The sequence below is a fragment of the Rhipicephalus microplus genome, chromosome 2 (assembly GCF_043290135.1).
Source record: "Rhipicephalus microplus isolate Deutch F79 chromosome 2, USDA_Rmic, whole genome shotgun sequence".
Taxonomy (NCBI): domain Eukaryota; kingdom Metazoa; phylum Arthropoda; class Arachnida; order Ixodida; family Ixodidae; genus Rhipicephalus; species Rhipicephalus microplus.
In genome coordinates this window covers 68850036-68872326 of record NC_134701.1, presented here as the reverse complement: position 1 = coordinate 68872326, position 22291 = coordinate 68850036, and the positions used below count along the sequence as shown (strand labels likewise).

The window sequence follows — 22291 nt, the reverse complement described above, 5'->3', positions numbered from 1 at the left end:
TTTCTCTCATGGAGTTGCCGCCTGCGCATATATGCGACATAGCTTATGTGGCTCATCACGAATGCATGGAAAAGCCTGAAAGGTTGTGCTCTCGAAGACCACCCCGACTGTTGGAAATGCGCGAGATTAGTCGGATGACCCCTTCCGCCTTGGAAGTCCAACCATCGATTGTGCGGCCATTCTGTTCATTAGCCTCGATAATCATGCCCAGAACGCGTATGAAGTCCACCTTTGAAATACGCTGCCCCGATGCCGTGTGCAGCCTAATGTCTATGTCGGCCAGTGGTTGCCAGTTTTTGGGTTTGGGTTCCGTCTCGTGGGTGGATATCAGAGAAGTTCGGACTTTGCCGGCGAGAGCTTGAGGCCCATTTCCTTTATGTAGACTTCAACACAGTCGGCGGCCTCTTGAAGAGAGCTCTTCACAGAGCCCTCCAAGCCACCGACACTCCATATGGTGACGTCGTCCGCGTAGATGGTGAACTTGATACCTTCTTGGTTTGAGAGCTTGGCAGCAAGGCCACTCATTGCAGTGGTAAACAGCAGTGGGGAGACGACTGAGCCCTGCGTGGTGCCGAAGGAACCAACATTGTAGGGCACAGACTTGAGATCCCCAAGCTGTATAGTGGCTTTTCTACTCTTTAGGAACGAGCTGGTGAACTTGTGAAAGTTGGCTCCTAATTTGAGAGAAGAGATGGAGGCAAGTATGTGGGAGTGCGAGACTTTGTCAAAAGCCTTTTAAAGCTCGAGTCTGAGAGCGGCTGTGACGTCTTTCGTGTCTTGATCTATGATGTGATGCTTCAACATTTTCATGACGTCCTGAGTAGATAGGTGTGGTCTAAAACCTATCATGTTGTACGGGAACAGATTAGTCCTCTTTATGAGCTTTGACATCCGATCGTTGATGACATGCTCGGCGACCTTGCCTATACGAGAAGTCAGTGAAATGGGTCGTAAGTTCCCAAGAGTGGGATGCTGACCAGGTTTAGGTATGAAAATAACCGACGCGCTCTTACAAAGCTCAGAGAAAGTCCCCGTTTCCTAAATACGAGTGATTTCTTTGGTGAGCAAGGTGACAGAGTCATCGTCTAAATTACGTAGTGTCTTGTTTGTGATGCCATCTGGACCCGGGCTTGAGTTCCCATTAAGACTGTTTAAGGTGGTCCGGACCTCTGCTTTTTAGAAGGAGGCAGAGACAGAGATAAATAGAGGAAAGGCAGGGAGGTTACGCAAGCTTGGCTTGGTTGGCTACCCTACACTTGGGGTGGGGAAAGAGAGAACAACAGAAAGCAAAAAGAGTTAGAAAACAAGAGGAGTAAGAATCAGAAGGATGAATTTTCAGCTCGAGACTACACAACGCTCGTCTCACAATGTTCTTTATAAGCGGTCTTGAAGTCTAGTGAACCTTCAAAAGTACAAGGGGGCTTTTGTGGCTTTGCGTGTATGGGAAATCGTCGGCCAAGGAACCAGTATCTGCTCTTCTGTAAGTGGCCGTGAATCCAGCTGACAGAGCTTGGTTTCTAAATTAAGTCTTTCAGACTGGTATGCTAGGCAATGACATAAAATGTGCTCGAGCGTTACCTCGCAGGTGCAGATGTTGCATGCCGAAGTGCTCGCCATTCCAAGGAGACGGGGATACGCATTCGTAAATGCCACGCCCAACCTCATGCGACGCGTAAAGTTTCAGCGCATCGTGGGAGCTCGGATGGCAAATGAAGTTGCATGTTTGGGTGAATCGAATACAGGTGCGTGTTGGAGAAACCTAGCGTATTCCGTTGTAGAAGAGTTATACGGCGAGCAAGTGATTGTAGTTTCCTTGCAGCGCCCGTTCTCAAGAGTGATATGGGCGTACGCAGCTCTTGGGCATGAGCCGGTCGTGCAGCTTCATCTACGCGGTCATTGCCGACAATTCCGCAATGAGTCGCCAACCACTGAAATACAATATTGTGACCTTCCTTGAGCGCCTCGGGGTTGTCGTGCCTTATTTGACATATTATTTGTTCGTGTAACCCGCGCTGCATAACAAACTGCAGTGTCTGTAAGGCTGACCTCGAGTCGGAAAAGATGGCCCTTTGATTAGGTTGTTGCCAAAGAATGTACTTTACTGCACCTTGAAGCGCTGCAAGCTATGCTGCTGTCGATGTTGTGGTGTGAGAAAAGTTGTATTGAAGCAACACATTATCAGATGGAACAACCACTGCTCCTGTAGAGCTGTTGGAATTAGTGGAGCCAACGGTGTAAACTTGTATGCGATCGAAGAATCCTTTCGTCCAACAGACGCAATGTCAATAGCTTCAGGGCTCGCTGTGGCATGTGTGCCTTGCTAACGATTTCAGGAAGTGATAAGCGTACGTCAGGTTGACGGAGACTCCATAACGCAGCTGCTGGATGCTTCGCAAGTTTGAAGCCAGGCGGTAATATGTCCGGATGTTTTGTCACAATGCCGCAGAATGAAGAATGGGGCCTTCGCCCTGTCAAACACGCTAAATGATGCGACGGAAGCCGTGATCAATGCCGAATGTGCGCTTTCAGTGTCTCAACAATATTATACGTTGTGACCAGCTGTCCTTGTGTGATAACAATGTTTGCCACTGTCGATGAGCACCTTGGAAGGCCAAGGCATGTATGAAGTGTTCGGGCATGTACGCTCTGTAGTGCACAGATGTTAGTATCGCAGGTGTTAAACAGGAGGAAGACTGTACCGGAGAATTCCGAGAAAGAGGGATAAAGCTTCAGCATGGAGTGCACGGATGAGCTCCATCATTTTCGGGCGACGAACTTGAATACATTCTCAATGCCAATGATCTTTTTCTTCAGGTATGCAACATAGGGGCTCCAGGTTAGGTCGCAGTCTACGATGACACCTAAGAATCTATGACTGCTTTTATATGCGATTGATCTGCCATCGATGCACATTGGGTAGAAAGACATCGGTTTACGTGTAAACGCCACCGCTGCGTATTTTTCTGTGGCGATAGTCAAACCTTGGTGGCGAAGGTATGCCATTGTCGTGGTTGCCTCTTTCTGTATTTTCGCGCACACTTGAGGCCGTGTCACGCTGGACGCCCTAATGCAGATATCATCGGCGTAGAGAGATATATAGGTTGTCTGTGGCAGCATTTTGGTGAGCCCCACCGAAACCAGGTTGAATAACGTCGGACTCAAAATGCCGTCTTTTGACACCCCACGACTTCTGAAATGCATATTCGTAGGCCATCTTCAGTTGGAACAAACATGGATCTCTTTGTGAGCTAGCTTCTTACCCATGGAAAGACACGACCTCCAAGTTCAGCTGCTTCGAGAGCATTGAGAACAGCCTCATGGGGGACGTTTTCATAGACGCCTTTCACGTCTAAGAACAGAGCTACTGACAGCCGCTTCTCAGCTTTCTGTTGCTGAACAGAGGTCACTAAGTATGACGCTATCAATTGAAGACCAACCACGTCGAATCCAGCCATAGCATCGGGATAGATGTTTTAATGTTCCAGGTACCATTCCATGCGTGTAAGCAGCATCCTCTCCATGACCTTGCCGACGCAGCTTGCTTGTGCTATAGGCTGGTATGATGCCAAATTCAATGGAGACTTTCCGGGATTCATTAAAGGTACCAGGCAAATGTAGATCCACTCATCAGGCAACATTCCGTCATGCCAATACTTATTGAAAATTTCCAGGTTACAGCGCTGTGCCTTCGAGCCTAGGTGACGTAGGATTGTGTAGGTCACTCCATCCGGACCTGGGGACGATGAGCAATTGCATGCGTTCAATGCTGCAAGAAGTTCTTCGATAAAGCATGCAACCTCCATTTGGTAATCTCGTGTGACTGGAACGTCCTGTGACAATGGATTGATCAGTATAGAGATGTCTCCTGGCGACCTTTGCACAAAATTCACCAGAAACATCAAGCTACGAGCGACATTGATGAAGTGCCAGAGCAGCGAAGGAACGACGCTGTTGCGGATGTGAGTGCATATCTCGAAGAGTCCTCCATACGGTAGACAAAGGCTTTCAAGGGTCTAGCGAGTCACAAAAACTCTTCCATTGTTGTTCCTGGAGTTTACACACTGGGCGCTAAATTTTATTCTGAAGGCGTCTGGATTCTCTGAAGTCATAGATCGATTTCGTGCGTCTACATTGTCTTTTGTCACGTCCGCAGACAGCTAAAAGTTGTTTCAACTTTTGGGCGAGTGCGGTACGCTTCGACTCTTTTGAACATATTTTCATAGAAGTCTCCATCTTGGAAGGACTTGCCCGATTCGAAGGCTGGTAATCTCGTGTCATGCGCGTAGCCAGAAGGAGGCCGGGTTGCATCCAAAGTGAGGCATCTCTGTGCCAGACACTCCGTTATTTCCGTGTCCGATTTAGCCTTCCTTTCTGAGTGGAATATTTGGTCTACCAAGCGCGTCTGGTAGGATTTAGATTCGGTTTCCTGCAGCAGGTGTTTGAGGAGGTTCCATTTTCTCCCAACTCTCATTTGACCATCCACCGTGTTGCGAATCTCCTCCCAATGCTGCTTTTGCAGCACCTGACAGTGAGTGGCTATTTCCTGGTTAAGACTTGCGATGCGTTTTCACAGTCTTCGACTCAGACGGTATGCTTTCCACCTGGCAAGAAGGGCCCTTCAGGCTCAAAAAGATGAGCAAGCCTGCTATCCATTTTAATGACCGGAAGATTAGTCTCAATTGTTTTAGTGGTCAACTTGACGTCTTCGACCAGCTGAGACAGCCACTTGTCGAAATTCGGTGGGTCATTGATTTTCTCTGCACTTCCACTCTGATCTTACGGAAGCGGTCCCAATTTGTGAATGTGAAAGCTTTAGGGGGCTTTGCCTGAATTAGTAATGTCGTACTAAGAATACAATGGTCGATTCCTAAGTCCTTTCCCAACTTCAGCCATGATACTTCCCAGTGGTTGCGACAAAAGTGAGGTCTGGAATAGCATCCCTAAAGCAAGAATTTCCAGTGCGGGTAGGAAACGTGGCATCAGTGATCAAATTAAAATTCAGATCCGATACCGCTTGCCAGAGATCGGCCCCCTTTGGTAGTAGTGCGAGGGTAGCACCAAGCATGATGGGGTGCGTTGAAATCTCCCGCTATAGCCATAGGTGCGTCCACTTTCTTATGGATCGCAATGGCTTTTGATAACAATTAGGTGAAGCAATGACGCCTGCCTCTTGAAGAACTCTATATGCGGAGTATGAAAATGCTATATTTAAGGTTGCTGCCTGGTAAAATTTCTAAAAGAGAGTGAATCTTGTTATTTGCCATGTGCAAATTGTTCTCAATTTAAGTTTACTTCTAGGACACAAACGTGCAGATACCGCGGACATCTGGAGGTTTTGACAAGTGATTGGTGTAGCCTGACAGGCTCACTGTTTCCGAAAGCGTCTCTTGCAGCGCAATAACATGTGGTTGAATTGGTTGGGATTTCGTGTACTGCTGTAGAGATGTCTTCTTTGATTTGAAACCCCAGTAGTTCACCGGCCAAATTACGAAATTTTTATGGTGTCCCCCCATTGTTGGGCCCCTCAAAAGCTCCCTCCTGAGAGAGGCTACGGGTTGCCACCTTCTGCACAATCCGGACCTCAGGTACTACTTGGGCCGGAGAAGCCTCGGCTGATTGTAAAGCTTTACCATAGTCAGCCTCGAACTTTGTTACTCTGCTGTCCAATACCGCAATCGTCTCGACCGCTGCCCTGAGAGCATTTTTGATCTCATTCAAGGTATCCTTGACCTGGTTCTTGAAATCTGTGTCCTCGTTCTTGGCCAGTTGGTATAGCGCTCTCCTTTTTGTTGGTTTTGTGCCTGCCTTGACGTCCATGTGAACCTCGTCGTTACTCATATCTGATGCGGCCTCTGCACAGAGAACTGTGTTTGAAAGAGACCGCGACGAAACCTGCTATGATTTTCTTAAGTCGGCCATTTCAGCACTGAGCTGCTCGACAATGGCCCTGAGAGTAGCATTTTCCCTTTGCATCTGCGCGTGTATATCTGAGTGTTGCTCTGGATTGGTACCCCCTTTACCTGTGAACGGGAGCCCTTTACCTTGGATGCCCTGGTCTGGTGCTGATTTCCTTGCTGCACACCATTGCGACCACTAGGCACCCGTGAGTTAGTACGGCCCTTGGGTCTAGAATGTCCTCTGGATCTCAAACGGCCCCTTGCTCTGTTTCTGGAACGGGATTGCCCTTGTGGTGGTTTAAGCTTTTGGCTGACGTCAGGCGGGTGCCAGCTGCTGCTCGGGCGCTCAGTCGTAGTGCGACCACCTGCAGTGACTGGTAGTGATGGAAAGTCTCCTCCACCCTCTGGAATTTCATGTCGTCAGCGTCTTGTTTCGCAAATTCCATCGAATATTGCATCCGTCGCTCTCGTCTTCGTCGACGAACTATGTAGGTCACTAGAAAACGATGCTTAGGTGTCTTGTCTGCCGTGGGTTGCGGACTCCCACACAACTTGCATTCTTGGTTGCAGACGTGATCCTTCGAAGGAAATGACATACCACAACTTCTACAGACCGTCTCTTCTAGATGGAAACAAACATGGGCTCGATAGCCTAGCTTTCCACAAGTGTAACAGACATACGTCGGTCGACAATACAGGGTGCAGCAAACCAAACTATTTCAACATATCACGTAATTTGGGACATATAAACTGTCAAAGAGAATGATCACCGTGGTGGAATTCTTGATTCTTTTCACTCGGAGTGCAGTCAGGTTCTTTGGTTGTACTATAAGTGAATAGCATTGTTCTTGACCGATGTCCGCGTCAATACCCCTGATAATGCCTTTCCATGTGTCATCGGGGGCAACTCGGTAGGCACTAACATCAAAGCTGGCAGTACCAAGAGTACTGGCGGTAATCTTGGAATACGCTATGGGGTTTCTCTTCGCTGGGGTGCTTATAACTGCGATGTTTTGCATCATGTTCGGGCATACCACTTCTTCCGCGACTTCTTCCTCACTGAGCGCTGCAGCCACTGCGAGTGACTTCATGAACTTAATTTGACTCGCATGTCCAGACCAATTCTAGGTCTCACGATAACTCTATGGTGATCTCTCGGAGGGTGAGAAGTCTAGAAGCAGCGATAAGGCGCTTCTTCACCACACATCGGGAGCGCTGAGACGACCACACGTGGCTGGGCATGGAGACGCTTGCTTGCGTCTTGGTCCTGGAGGTATGCGGCCCGCGAAGTTTACATTTAGTGGCAGCCACAGACCATCCAGAATCTTCAATGTCATGGAAAGTGATATCCTTCCCATCGACAAAGGCTTGCGTAGACATTCCGTGTGTAGGACGCTAAAAAAACCTTTCTGAGAAGGGCCGGAGGCCGCTCGACCATAGCCTCAGCCTAGCGCGCTCAGCTGAGCAGATGCGCAACCAGAAGAGTCTCGAAAAAGGGTAAAAAAACTCACCCGCAGTGAGACACTCGGTATTGATGTAGTCTGAGCGCTTTTATGTGCCCACTCTAGCCGTGATAAAGTTTGCCTTATTTGGGCTAAGTTTGCTCGGCTAGATAAAAGGATATGATAAAGTATGCATAATTAGGTTTGGCTGTACGTCCACTTTTATCGACCCATCTGGGCGCATCGAAGCTTTACTACGCACAACATAAAAAAGCAACCTGGACTCGGCTTAACTTTATGGCCGAATTTATCAGGTGATACTGCGCTCAACTAGGCTGGATTAGACTCGGCTACACTCATATTCACTCAACAAGGCTCAGTTAATTTCTACTTGGCCTCACGCAACAAAGGCAAGCTGATCACAGAAAATATATAATTGTGTGCTTGGCTGCATCAGGTTTTGCGAGGCTGGCAACGCCTACTTATGCTAACAAACCGGCATAATTACTATGCGATGCCGGCGCTGAAACAGGCACCATCGCAGCCTCCACGTAAAAAAAAGGGGAGAAAAGGAACACATTTGATAGAGCAATGACCGCGATACCGATTTGGCTCTTTGAAGACTTAGTTCTCGGCAATCAAAAGCTAATATTATTTCGGAAGCTATGTTTGTTTGTATACATTTAATGTCCACAAATCAGTCTCCTCTTCTCAGAATATTTTGGTCTCTTGTACCGCATAGCCTATCAGAAGTTTGGTTTCTTTGGGTCCCCAGGCATGCTGGAATTGCACAAAATGAAACTGCTGACTGGCTCGCTTCAGCATCTTTAAATTTTCCGGTGGTACTAGTACCTCCACAGTTTTCTGTTATTACTGCCGAACGATTCAAACGCCTGTTAATCATAAAAATGAACGAAACATTGCTCCTACAATCTGACTCGTTTCGGCACTTGCAATTCTAATGGATCACCGCAAAATGCATTTCCAGTCTATGTGAGGTGAACCTCACAAGCCTTCTCTGTAGAGTTCCTCGGTTAAATTTTTATCTCCACAAATCAGGATTTTCTTTAAGCAACCGATGTTCAGTTTGCAATGAACCGGAAACAATAGATCACTTTCTTCTCATATGCCGCTGCTTCGCCTCGCTGCACGGAAAATTTCTTGACAGACCAATTTGTATGCTCGAATTGGCAGTTACTACATCCACCCTTTTATCATTTGGAGCCAGTCAGTTGGGTGCGGGCCGCAGTGCTATTCTGCCAGCGCTACATAAATTTATTCGGACAACTGGAAGGATTCGCTGCTAGTGGTACTGCGAGATATATCTAATTTGTTGTTTCCCTCCTTTATTCATGCTAATCTGTTTTAGATATTCTAGCTTTTTTGAACTGTACCCTTTTCACTCTTCTTAAAGTAACATTATTGTTGTTCTCATCTAATTTTTCTCTTTTTAGCAAGCGTTGTGTATAAATTTGTATTATAAGGTACAGTGTGGCCAATCCCCCTTATGGGTATGAGCCAAGATTTTCTAGGTGACAAGACAAGACAAGAGTTGCTGTTTTTGCTACTAGCTCTTCAGAGAGAGCGAAATAGGAGACTAATTAACTGATAGGATGGGATGAGCCTGCACACCGCATCAGACGTTGCGTCACTGGATAGCACGTTGATGCCTTCAGCCACACGAATCTGAGGTCTGCACAATTATGCTCACGCCTGTACTTCGAGGCTGTCCTTTAGGTTCTACGAGGGGGTTGGAACGGCCGGGCCAACAGCACTGTCCATGATGCAGCTGGCACCAAACCGTAAGGAGCAGCTGGGGTGGAAACAGCGCATGGTAGTTTGGTGGTTTACAGGACTTCCCCGCCATTCGCCCGTGGCTTCAGCCCGGTCTAAGGCCCAGACCTCACCTCTGGTACTCTTTATGCTGCGACAGGCAGCATGAAGAGTACCAGAGGTCAGGGTCCCCGGAACGCTGCCCGTCTTCGGAAACTGCGGAGCTACCAGGACCATGAACTGCACAAATCTGCGCTCTCTATGAAGAGTGGGTGCGCGAGACACCCTGTCTCTTTCAGCCCTTTCCACCACACCAGCAACCATAAGACGTGCACTTAGGGCTAGTAAACGCCAGAAAAATGCAGGCACCGTCATGCCAGCTTCACCAAGCAGCTGTGGCGTAACTCCATGAGAGTTTTCGGGAGCACCTTTTGGTTTCACGGACGGGTCCCTTCGGGAGAGCCCCCGCACAGTTGTTGCTGCCTGCGTCACACCATCCACTGAGATAAACGTCTCGTGCCGTCTCCTCTTCAACGCCATCTCCACTGCAGATAAATTCGCCAGGCTCCACTTGGCAACCGACTACGTCACTGTCATGCTACCCTTGTTGCCTTGGCAATTCTGTGCAACTCGCGACGATCTCTACAAGCACTGAACAAACCACACCAAACAAGCATCACTGCGGCGTTGCTACACGCCAAACTGACTGCCATCGGAGACAGCAATGTGTGCCTGTCTCTTCACTGGCGTTTCTCGCACGTTGTGATAGCTAAAAAACAAAGAGGCTGACGCCGCCACAAAGGCGCACAATACTGCTTGCTACACGCCAGTCACCAAGGCGGCAGCACAGTCGGATTACTCCCGACAAGGACGGCTGCTGCTCCTACCAATCTCTTACCCTGACACCATGGTGGCAAGCCGCGTGGAATCTCTTCCGGAGTCCTCCTAGATAGATGGGTGCGGCAGTTGTTGATTCGCCTGCATACCGGCAGCGCTTGGCCCGCGAGAAGCATGTATTCTGTGGGTCGCTGTTGATCGCCTGCGTGCTGATGGTGTGGCGGCAACGAAACACCGCCGAGTTTTATCTGCTCCTGTTTTGTCCTGGCCACAAAGTTTTAAGAGAGGGTGAGCCGTTATTTACAGCTCGGCCTGCCTTCGGCAACACTTGACGACCTCCTTCTTCCCGATGTCTCGAAGACTCAAGGCTTGCGAGCCTTTCTCAAGTGTTGTGCTTCTGCACATCTCGCTGCCTTAAAACGAACGCTTTCGCTTTGTGCTAGTAACTTCACTGACAAGAGCCTCCCTTGTAATGCATTAAACTTTTCGTTTTCATTGCTAATTTTTCCATCATCTTTCCACGCCCCTCCCCATCCCTATAGGCACTGAGCTTTGCCTTCGTGACAAGACGCAGGAACTAGCGTCCTTTTTATCTCATCCTCTTTATTGAACCATTCTCTCTCTTTTTGCGAGCAATCAGCAGTCGCTTTTTAGGCTTAAACTTGCCTACAACGTTTTCCTATAAAAAACACTATTTATATTATGTAACAGGCTTACACTTCTAATAAGCCTATCGCCCCCAAGCAGCTCACTTGCGCTACATAGTTGTAAGCTCAAGTACGCATGAGCTGGTAAAAAACTATTGCAGAAACACGTTTAGTGCCATCAGAAAGCTTAACGCAAAAGCAGTTTGATAGGGTGGCTTTTTTTTGCAGGGGAACTCCGCTACCAGGCCGAAGACAGTGATTGCACGCATATCATCACAGAAGAACAATATGCAGAGAAAACCAGGAAAGCAGTTTCAAACATGAAAATGAAGGTAGGCAACCACGTGTACGCATCCTTGATTACGTGCATAATATATCTACACGTGCATGAATCACTTTTATTTTTCCAGTAAGGAGAAAGCTAATCCACATATGTTACTAGAGCAAGTCCCAAGAAGCAGCCATTTACTATAACACACGTTAGACTATTAAAAAACAAAAACGTGTCTGTTACTGCTTTGTTAACCTTCACATAATAAGGCTTATACACATTAGGCGATTCAATAGACAAGTCACTTGTTGAATAAACCAGTAATTACATATAGAATCTCATATATTTTGATTAATCAGAGCAGCAGCCAATGTACAATGTTACCCTTCGCAAATGGCTGTGTTGAAGCAATTCGATCAACCTCGAGGTTGTTATAGCACCCGAAGTAATGTATTGCTTCATTGGACCACATCTGCATTCCTTTGGAACTTTGCTGTTCAGAAAAGCTACTCTGTACCTACTAGAAGGCACAAACACTCATGTTGCGACGAACTTCTCGGAAGTTGTAAGAGACTTAAGTTGGACATGGGATGTAGGCTTCTATATTTGAAAAATAATTAAAAACACTTAACCTAATAGACTGTGTTTTTTTCGTTGTGTTATATTCCCAGACAAATTCACACTTGCAACAAATAACTCCACCACAAGCCATGTTCATCCACGTCTTAGTACTTATCATGATTTTGCGCCAGGGAGCTGTGAGTGTTCAGAATGTTACAGGGCCGGATAAATCAAAATCCAAATATTTTTAAGGGTTGGCGAAAATTTTTAAGATTGAGCAAAATGCATGACAACGATGACGCACAGCGCAGTCTTTTTGTTATGGCAATATAATAAGCGTATCTTTTAACAAGATTTGACCAAGCCTGTGCAGAACACGCAGCACACTCACTGCGAAAGATTGAACGGCGTATTTTGCAGAGCCCGTTCTTAGGCGCCTTATTCGGGCAGCTAATATTCACAGGCAATGTACCAATTTTCGCCATAATTACGGTAATTTTCTTCAAGGAGAGAAACTATCAATAGGCCACTGTTTGTTATTCCAAAGATAAGCGGAGAACCTACTTCACTTATGCAAGATAATATGCGCACTCTGCGCTGTGGCTGATGACGGTGAAGTATTATGGTGAAGTTTTTTTAATGATTTGGAGGCGTTGAGTGCCCCAATCGTTACGCATATTTGCATTATGTGATGCGTAGCTGTTATTTCACCCTTCTGTTATCAATTATATAGTTTAAAAGTGTGCTTGTCTGACACGACAACTTCATAGCATGTTTCAGCAAAGGAGATTCAAGACACAGCACGACTCTGTAAATACTCGACGGCCACGCAGAGGTTCCAGTTGTGCTCCAATACTGTGCACTTTAAGCAATCTTTCAATAAATATATATTTTAATACTTCTTCTGATAGCGTAGTGGTTACAAAGAGCAGCGTTGGCATCAGCATAAAACTACCGCGCCTAAACCGGTTTTGTTGTCACAATACAGGGCTCTCTGTCATATAGGAAGGGCTTCGACCACCGTCAATGTCGCCGGAGTCATGACCGACAGCACTGAATAGCTGTTTACCAACGGCTAGGTAGACAGTGGGAGGAGGCAATAATCATTAGCCACGACCGGTAGTATCCGTCGCTCAGGTGCACTGCTTCAATTGACTGCATTGCTTGAGGTTAAAAAGCAAGGTTTAGGGCACTTAACCACCCCCGCTGTCGGAGGTGCTCAGGCGTGATTGACGATGTAAGTATATAAGAAGAGCCGAAATTCCTAAACTTTTCTCGTGTTTCATTTGACCCATTTTGCGCAATAGCGGTTGGTGGTGGCGGCATCAGCGGTGCGCAAGTACCCATCTGACATTTTCGTTGTGATCTAATAACAGCTGTCACTGTAATATTGTAAGTAAACTTAGTGACCGCTTGATTCATAATTCTTTCGCACGTAGGAGATGGTACATTCATAGTCACGTCACGGACACAACGCTGTTATATAACATGGGACATTTTGAATAGTTCAGAATGTACGAAGACTTGCAGGTTAAATGACGTCTATTCGTCAGACGAAGAACTGGAAGCACCATGAAAAAAACTAGCGCAATAAAGCAACGCACACAACAGTTCTAACACTGATGTGTGAGCTATATATTTGAAGATTATTGACTAAACCTATGTCACAAGAAACTCCTTGTCACAAAAAATGTCATGAATAATGAATTATTGTAGGCATGGTTAAAATATACTGGAAGTGTTTATGAGGAAACATCTCTCCTGAGTAGTTACTAAGGGGCACCGTGGTCACGCAGTTATCTGCAGTTTTATTGACATCATAATTTTTGACGATTACCGTTTATTTTGTAGATTTTCCGAAGATGAAAATCAAGTGTCCTTTAACTGTTTGTAATAACCTGTTGTAAAAATTGTACCTATGCGTCTAAGTTTGATAACACTAGATTTTATATGCTTAGAAAATAAAATACACAAAAAATTGTGTAAGCCTATTATAAAATTACAGGTAAAGATAGGTGTGCAAGCCCGGCGTTACTTCGTTTCCGTACTAAGGAAGGATGTTTTCTCTATAAGCATCTCTATAGCAACACGCATGCCCGCAATCTTGTCATATTGGTGGCGTTTCTATGAATAAACAATTTTCAGTTCTTTAGTGAAGTAGATATAAGTGACTAATTTCAATAAATATTTAGTTTGTAGTTCCGCATTAGTCTTGTGTGTATTTCGTCGTTGAACGCGTTTTTTTTTTCTTTTTTTGCGCTGCTTTAAAGTATTCTTGAAATGTCGCTTCTTACTTCAGCTGAGTGCAATCAAAGAATTTCTGTTAGCCGAATAAACCCGACATTTTGGAAGACAGAAACACAATGTACCAGCATCAACTCCCCTGCTTATCTTATCTGTAAGAATAAGAGCGCGTCAATAATAAAAACAAGCCACGCAAGTGACCATGTGCAGGGAAGTAAGACATACACGAGGTCAACAATATTTGGCCGTGGTTAGGTAACGCTAACAAAGTACAAAACGTTTCAAATGGGAGACATGAGGCCATCCACACCATTACTGAAATTACTTAACGTAATTGGGCACAACCTTATTCTAGTGCACCGAGAAGCCATTGAATTGTGTGTATCCCTAGAACACTTATTCAAGTTTCTCATTTTCCTGCACGTTGGTAGGTAAATTCAAATTAGACCACATGATCTACGTCCCCCTGCGCATCGTCGGTGCAAGTTGGCGTGCGTATTGCTTTTGTATTTATCCACGTTGAAGATATTGGCGAGTGGCAACTGTTAGATTTCGCAATATGCACTTAATCTCCTTCACACTCGTTCGGTGTGGTGCAAGCGTTTGGTATAAACACGTTCGGTATAATTCAGAGGTTGTGTCTTCGTGTTATGAAACGTTTTTTTTTCGCCGGTCAAAGGTTTTTATTTCTTTGTCGAGCTCTCTTCTGTGTGAATTGCCGTAGATGTCTGCAGATAAATTTTGACAGTTGAAGTATTTCTTGGTGACCTGATGCTTGCAGGACTGCAGGTATTTCTAAGTTTCCCCTATCATTTGATGCATAGTCAATACAGTCCAACTCCTGATCTATTACAGACCCTTTTCTGCATGGGACGTGCAGCCGGCTTCGTGTCGGTGTCTGAGTTTATGAAGCTTGATGAGCGAGGATTTCATGATTGCCCCGTGACTGACCCTTGCAACAGCGTGCTAGCGGTGTGCTACACATCAGGAACCACAGGAATGCCAAAGGGTGCTGAGATAACGCACTACAACTACGTAGCCTGCTGCTACACATCGTGGTGAGACAGCTGTATTTGAAGAGACTGCTTCTCGTACAATTCATTATCATCCAGCAGACTACATGGTAAACAATCTGTGCAGTTGTTTTGAATGGGAAAGCGGCAAGCAGTGCAAAGTCATTAGTCGGCTCTTCGGTAGCGACGGTCTGAAGAGGCAAGCAAGCGTTGGTGTTACAAACGCGCAGCCTGCTCCGTGTAGATGGTGCAGAAAAAAAAAGAACGCCACTTTTGTTGTCGTGGCATTCTCTGCTTTCTCATCCTCACTTACCCCCCCCAGCAACTAGCTCTGTCACTGTAGCATTTACCTGTAGCGGGTAAGTGCTCTGTAGCACTTACCTTCTCAGTGACCTCACTTACCTCCACAGTGACAAGCTCAGCGACTAGCACTTACCTCCTCAGCGACTATCTGTGACTGCGCATTCGAAACACTATAGACAAATTCTACCAGACTTAATCACGAGAATGCGGTGGCGCTTTCTTGATAGGCAAAAGATGCTCTGCCTACCGCAGTTTCTGCTGCGTTTTCGATGGTGCATGTGCTGTTCTCAGTCAAGCAACCAGAAAGAAAAACGGTATGCCAACGAGCTGCGTCATGGTTGGATGTAAGTCGCGTCTCACAACTTAGTTTTGTTTGTTGGCGCACATCGCAGTCCTCAGCACATATGGCTTTCACAATGCTTATGGCGTCTCACAACGTCGTTTTTTTGGCACACTTTGCAGCCCCACTGCGGTGGTCTAGTGGCTAAAGTACTCAACTGCTGACCAGTAGGTCGCGGGATTGAATCCCGGCTGCGGCGGCTGCATTTCTGATGGAGGCGGAAAGGCTGTAGGGTTGTGTGCTCAGATTTGGGCGCACGTTAAAGAACCCCAGGTGCGCGAAATTTCCGGAGCCCTCCACTACGGCATCTCTCATAATCATCGGGTGGTTTTGGGACGTTAAACCCACATATCAATCAATTATCTTAATGATGATATCCCCACTCCCCGTCTCCTACATAATTTCAACAGTTAGCATAGCCAATCACGTTCTAGAATGGCGAAGTTGCGCCTACAACACTAACGAAGCACGAGCTAGGGAAGCGTAATGCAAGTGTCGGCATCGAAATAGCAACAAAACCGATGAAGCACGAGTCTAAAACGCCGATCGCGTTCGAGAAGGGAGATGACGTGTGGGTAATACCGACGAGATGCGAGCCGAGGAAGCCGAGCGCAAGCGCCTTCAATGCGTCGGCAACACCGATGGGACGCGAGCAAGGAAGCCGAGCAGAAGCGCCGACAACGGAAGGCCAACGCCGGCGAATCCTCGACGTAACCGTCATCGCCAACGTCCAGAAAGCGCCACAACCTTGTCGACTGTTTCAACACTTGGTACCGTGAGGAATGTTTTGAGATTGCACGCTACTTGTTACGCTATAGTGTTTAGAATATACAAGGCACTATAGTTACGCCTCAGTTCGGCCAAGTTTCAGCGATTGGCCGATTTGAGCATGGTGCTCTCGGTTATTGAGGCAGCTGCAGAAAACCACAACTTGTCCACGCGCTCGTGAGCGATCACCCTAAAAATCCTCACAAATGAAAAAAAAGAAGAACAAAAATTGGCAGCATATCCACGGAGTGAATGATGGAGAGTGGGGCGAAGCATTCGTCCTTCCGTTCGTTCTTGCTTACACCCGTCCATGTGTCCATCTGTGTGAAGGTCCATGAGTTTATCCGCCCGTCCGTGTGTGTGTCTGTTCGTGCGTCCGTCCCTGCGTTCATCCATGCATCCGCCCCTGCGTCCGTTCATGCGTCCATCCATGCATCTGTCGGTGTTGTTCGTTCGTCCATCTATTCATCACTCCAAGTACCATTCTCTCGCATCTTTATATCATATATTTCCCATATATAAGCACCACCATCCAGCGGAAATTCCAAGGACTAAAAGAGAGGTGCGACACGCACACTTTCTTACGGCTTGCGCTTCGGTTTTACTTCCCGCCTTTAACCACCTTGAGTTCATGATATATACTAGTTCACTGTATTCATGGCACTGCGGCTTAACGCTCGCTAAACCTTTCCAAAACCAAGGAGGATACCTCCAGCAGGTATAACGTAGCAACCTTATCCTGTCAGAAAGTGCTCAATGCACATGCCACTGGCTGCTAATGGGAAATGAGAAACAGGAGAATTCGGCTTTTACTTTCTTACTGCTTGCGCTTCGCATCTAATTCCCACCTTTAATCACCTCGAGTTCATGGTATATACTAGTTCATTGTATTCATGGCACTGCGGCTCAACGCTTGCTAAACCTTTCTAAAACAAAGTATAACGTCGCGACCCTTTCTTGTCAGATATTGCTCAATGTACATGCCAATGGCTGGTGATGGGGATCGCAGCGTGCGCGTTAACTAAAAGCCAAATGCTCCGGTCTCTCTTTCCCCATTAGCAGCCATTGGCATGTACATTGAGCACTTTTTTTATTGTTCAACAACGCACAGAAGAAATCTCTTACCGGCATCACCTTGGAGGTCAAAATATTATACTTTATACACAAAACTACAACGGCTACGAGGGACAAACGGTTGCCGCTATAAAAAGCTTAGCCCCTAAAGGTGTTCAAGGCCACGAGGCACGCACGGCAGATTTTTTTTTTTCATTTTATTTTTTCTTACTTAGCTTCCAGTGATTTGCTTAGCGTTTCGTGGTAGAAAAATAAAACGCAATGCACGCTTCAGGCCAAGGAATGCACGCTTCAGGCCACCAAGGAATTCACATCATCACATTTTTAGTGTGTTTGAATAATACAAACTGAATAACGATCAATATGAAACACATCATCAGCTCGTTAAAAATGTAGAAATGTGGAAAATACAAAAAGGTTGCTATGCACAGGCACAGGCATAGATACTAAAATTGCCTTGTGGTTGGAAATGTCATCAGAAACTTCGCATTTATAACCATTGTTCGAGAGAAAAGGATAAACAAAAAAACTTAATCTAAAACTGTATCTCCTCGCGTATTAGTTTTTAGCAATCTGCTTTACTTCAAAATACAGCGAAAAATCTATCAGAACTTATCTGGTTTCTGCGTCATAGCCTGTGAGCAAAAGAGATGGCCATAAAATGCCTGGGGTGTGGTAAATACCTCAGGCAGTTCAAGCTCGATGTAAGTAAGAAGCAATCGTGCAAGAAAGTTGGTAAAGCGAGCAGCTGATCGATGTTTGTTGATGGTTTGTGGTAAACCATGCTTAAAACTGTTAAAAATACTTTTGTAGAAGATTTTTCACCCAACAGATTTGGAATCAAGTGGACTAGGGATAGCTGAAAATGTAAGATCAGACTGTAAAATTAGTGTGACATCCCTTCCTCTGCATTGACGTCTGTCAATTCTGACAAGAGTAAAACCTGAAGATGTTATTTTGCTGTCATATATGTGTTCATTCGATCAAGTTTCTGGTACGCCATCTATGTGTGGCAAATGTGCAATGATAAGTGAATCAAACTTTGAAAAATTACTGACAACGCTTTGAGCGTTAACACTTTAGATGCGCAGGTGTTCATTGGGACCATTCCAGAGGCATAAAGAGGCATTAGTGATGACGTTAGAAGGGGAGTCTCCTGGATGAGAATGAATCCTAGTGAGGATGCTAGTGTCATCAGTCCGGTTGTATCTAACTTGATCTAAAACTCATTAGGAAAGCTCAAATGAACAATAGAACCATTATGCCGAATATACTGTAATGCTTCCCTTACCTTCTTTCTGATGATTCTTACGCGTGACGGATATATTGTCTTCAAAAGTGCGAAAGTTAGACCCTTATGGCTTATAGCAGTTTTTCAGGACAAATGTTTTCTTACAATAGTAGAGCAGCTTTATGAAAATAAACGCGGTCAATCGGCCTGTCGACGACGTCCCGATCTGTGACATGACACCTTTCAACTTTGGGCAATGAATTCCTAGATTTTCTTTCACCCATTCAGAAACTTCAGACAGAAAATGACCGGAGGATCGATCTCGTGTCTCAGTGACACAATGCAGTAGCAAGTCATTACGGCCAGACAGGTTTTCAAGATCCTGACTACGCATAGCGATTTTATAGATCTTTGTTAGTAGCTGCTCAATAGTGCTCTTCAAATTATTACTGGCGGCTGGGGATGAAGGTGCGATGAAAAGAAATTCTAATGTGGAGACAAGTCTCCAAAGCATAAAATCTAGAGTTGAAAGCTTTATAAAAGCTCGTAATATCAGCTACACCTTGCATTATATGCTTTGATTCTCAATTACCTCGGTAAGCATATGAGTAAGTGAAGACAAGTCAACTCTGCAGAATCAGAACCACGCGTGGATGGATGCATAAATGGCACTACCAAAAGCAAATGGGAAAGAAGCGGCGCTCTTGCACTGTCTGTTGGCACTCCCGCTTTGCCAGCGTTGCGGGTGAATGGCACATTAATGCGTGAAATCTGTTGCAAGCAATGGTAACACGAAAAAAAGTGCAATACGTGTATAAAACATGCGCTGCCAGTACCACCTGAAGGCAAGGCAGCATGGCAGCCTACGTCACAGCCGATATCTCAGTATATACATGTTCTGATGGGTTATAGGTTCATAATAAATTCCATATTACTACTCCCAGCCTCTAACCGCTCGAAGCCGCCGTGTTGCAGCAGCAGTATTAAAGCGAGAGTGCCAGCAGATACCAGAAGCGCACAGCGTTTCTGGTATCTGTTGTTTTGTTGTATTGTGTTTGAGGCAAAATTGAAAATTCTTGCTTCATAGAACGGCCACTGCGAACCTAGCCAGTGCAAAGCATGAGGCTGTTCGCCACACGCTCGCGTGTTCGAACTAATATTGCTCACGATAGTTCATGCGAAAGTGTATGGGTGAGACAACAGCAGCAGGAAGCAATTATCTGAAGGAATGATTGATTGCATGATTGATTGATTGATTGATTGATTGATTGATTGATTGATTGATATGTGGGGTTGAACACCTCAAAACCACCATGTGATTATGAGAGACGCCACAGTGGAGGGCTACAGAAATTTAGACTAGCCGGCGTTCTTTCTTGTTCGTCCAAATCTGAGCACACGGGCCTACACCATCTTCTCCTCTATGCTGTTATGCCTGCGAGTCCACACCGAACGTCCATGCCACCGAAAAAGGCAATCTGGGCCAAGGCCAGCACGCGAGCCCGCCTGACGCGAACAACTCGACGGCGTCATCACGCGGCGGTGCCTTTCTGTCGCGCACGCACCGCGAGCCCGTGAAAGCAATCGGCACCTTCCTGTCTGGCGAGTCTGACGCAATGCGTGGTGACGTCACTCGTCCTTGGGTGCAGCCACGTGCAGCGCAGCGGCTCCGGATTCGATGAGAATGACGAGGCCCAGCGGCGACCCCATTGGAGGATTCTGACTTCACGGCCAGCGGTGCTTCTGGTTGAACATTTGGTTACTCAAAGAATCCACCCGGTGCATATGAAGAAAGCCCTGCGGCGCGTCGCGAGCAGTAGACCTATGTGTCAGGGAAGAGAGCTCGGCTCTTCGAGTCTCTAAACTGTCGGCGCCAGTGCCGAATTTCTAACGCCTCTGTAGACATGCTGTACATAATCCTTGTTTAACTCACCGTCCTCTCGTCCGCTCATCTATCAGCTCTACGCAAAAGCAGTCGCGAGCTGAGAAACCTACGCTAGCAAACGGCTGGTGACCTTCCCGGCGGAGTTCAAAGCAGTGGCGCCTTCGGGACCATGTTGGCGTCGCCGTCTTTTGTAACAGTGATTGCAGCGGTGAGAATTCGTGGCGCCCTTCGTAACGTCGTCGGAGGCACGCTTCGCAACAATATAAAAGGGGATTCGATCTCGTGACCTGTGAGTCAGCAGCCGAGTAACTTAGCCACTAGACCATCACGGCAGGGCTATCTGTACGAATGCACTTGGCATTCTAAAGGTTACGTAGCTTCGTAAAATGCAGAAAATGGTTCAGAATTCTGCTTCTTCAAACTCGCCCACTCTACCGCCACTTATACCACTGCCATCAAAATTTGTACACTGATAAGCGTCTCGCTCAGTATTTTCCAACATTGTTATCGCAAACTGCACAGTAGCTGGTTGTCTAACAGGTTAAAAAAATATTGCTCAGACATTCATGGTTCTGAGCACGGTTTCCAGTTTCGCTCATAGTAACCGCGGTTGGGCTTCGTTTTTTTCTTGCCTAGACGCACGTGGAATGCCTCTATTTCTTGTCAAGTTTTTGGGGCTTACTTGCATTTGTCGATGAACTATACATATTTGAAAGATCAGCACGTTCACTGATGCTCGTTTTTCAATCAATAATAGTATGTTAGCCCATGATTGAGTAATTTAGTGCATAAGCTGAGTAGAGCACCCGATCAAGAGAAGGCAAAGATTCATTGCAACGTTCCCCGTCCGTCCTTCTTAGTGAACATGAGGGCAAACTTCGCGTCTTCCGCCGATTCGGTGGTCAGGGTAGGAAAAACGTACGTTGTGGGAAATTTAAGCAAGCATTCATTCAAACATTCATTGATGGAAATTAGAGGTGACGTTGATTATGCGCTGGCAAACGTGCCTTATGGCTGAATGAAGAATCTACCCAGAAGGCAATACTGATACAGAACATTATTAAGGAGTAGCTGTGTGTTTTTCTTTGCAGTATCACAAATTTTTCACCACCCGAATTATTCAGGTCACCTTTTAACTCCACTTGCTGTTTCATAGTACTTTTAAAGATAAATAAAGATATATGTTCTCGAAAAAATGAAGAATTACAGTTTTCACTTTTTTGTGATGAGTGTTTACTTGTTTGCTCGGTAGCATCTGGCAACCCTGGTTATAACTCTGAAGCTCTTCACGTTAGAGCACAGCTAGCGCTTACAAAAAATCAATCCTTCTGACGCTTTACGAACTCTTTTACAGGTTGCACGCCCCGTGGGGAGAAGGAGACGTTTATCTCGGCACGCTGCCAATTACACATCAGACCGGATTGGTGTTCCCGATGGCAGCTATGTTGGGTGGAGCGTGTTGCGCCCTTGTGTCGGCTAAGTTGACCCCTCTGGAAATCCTCGATGCTGTCAATAAGTACAAGGTGACACATCTTACGACCGCTTCTACTAATTGAAAACATAAAAAGCCGACGGATTTAGTTTTACGTATGCGTAAGAGTTCGCATAAATGAGCAACTGCGGGAGGGAAGTGCGTGCGCAGTACGTAGGGTTATTTAACGCTTATTGATTGCGCACGTGAAATCTGTGCGCTTTGGTAGCTTGGGCCGCGCATGTGGTGATGTTATACGCACACTTCCCTGAAACAACGGAAGCTAGATGTATGCCACGGCTGGTTTTCAGTTAGTGGCAGACGAAGTGAGTGCTCCGGGCATTGCTCCGCAGCCTGCGTTTTCTGAAAAGATCAAATCGGAAAAGTTTGGCGGAGTTCGAGAATGCCACCCATATACCGATAGTTGCACAAATTTATGGCATGAACTGAAATGCCCTGCGTCAGTCGCTGGTAAAAGAAAAAAATCACAGCATATTCACGGAATGAGTGATTATGAGTAGGGTGAAGCGTCCT

At 46.1% G+C, this 22291-nt stretch overlaps 1 protein-coding gene across 1 annotated transcript in view; it reads left to right on the top strand.

Moving 5' to 3' along the window:
* The window catches only part of LOC119169861 (uncharacterized), a 127942-nt gene that overhangs the window by 79310 nt on the left and 26341 nt on the right, over positions 1–22291 (top strand). Inside the window, exons 4-6 of the mRNA XM_075886557.1 lie at positions 10825–10928; positions 14528–14730; positions 21641–21809. Of these exons, the coding sequence (XP_075742672.1) occupies positions 10825–10928; positions 14528–14730; positions 21641–21809 (476 nt within the window). The remainder of the gene's footprint in view (positions 1–10824; positions 10929–14527; positions 14731–21640; positions 21810–22291) is intronic.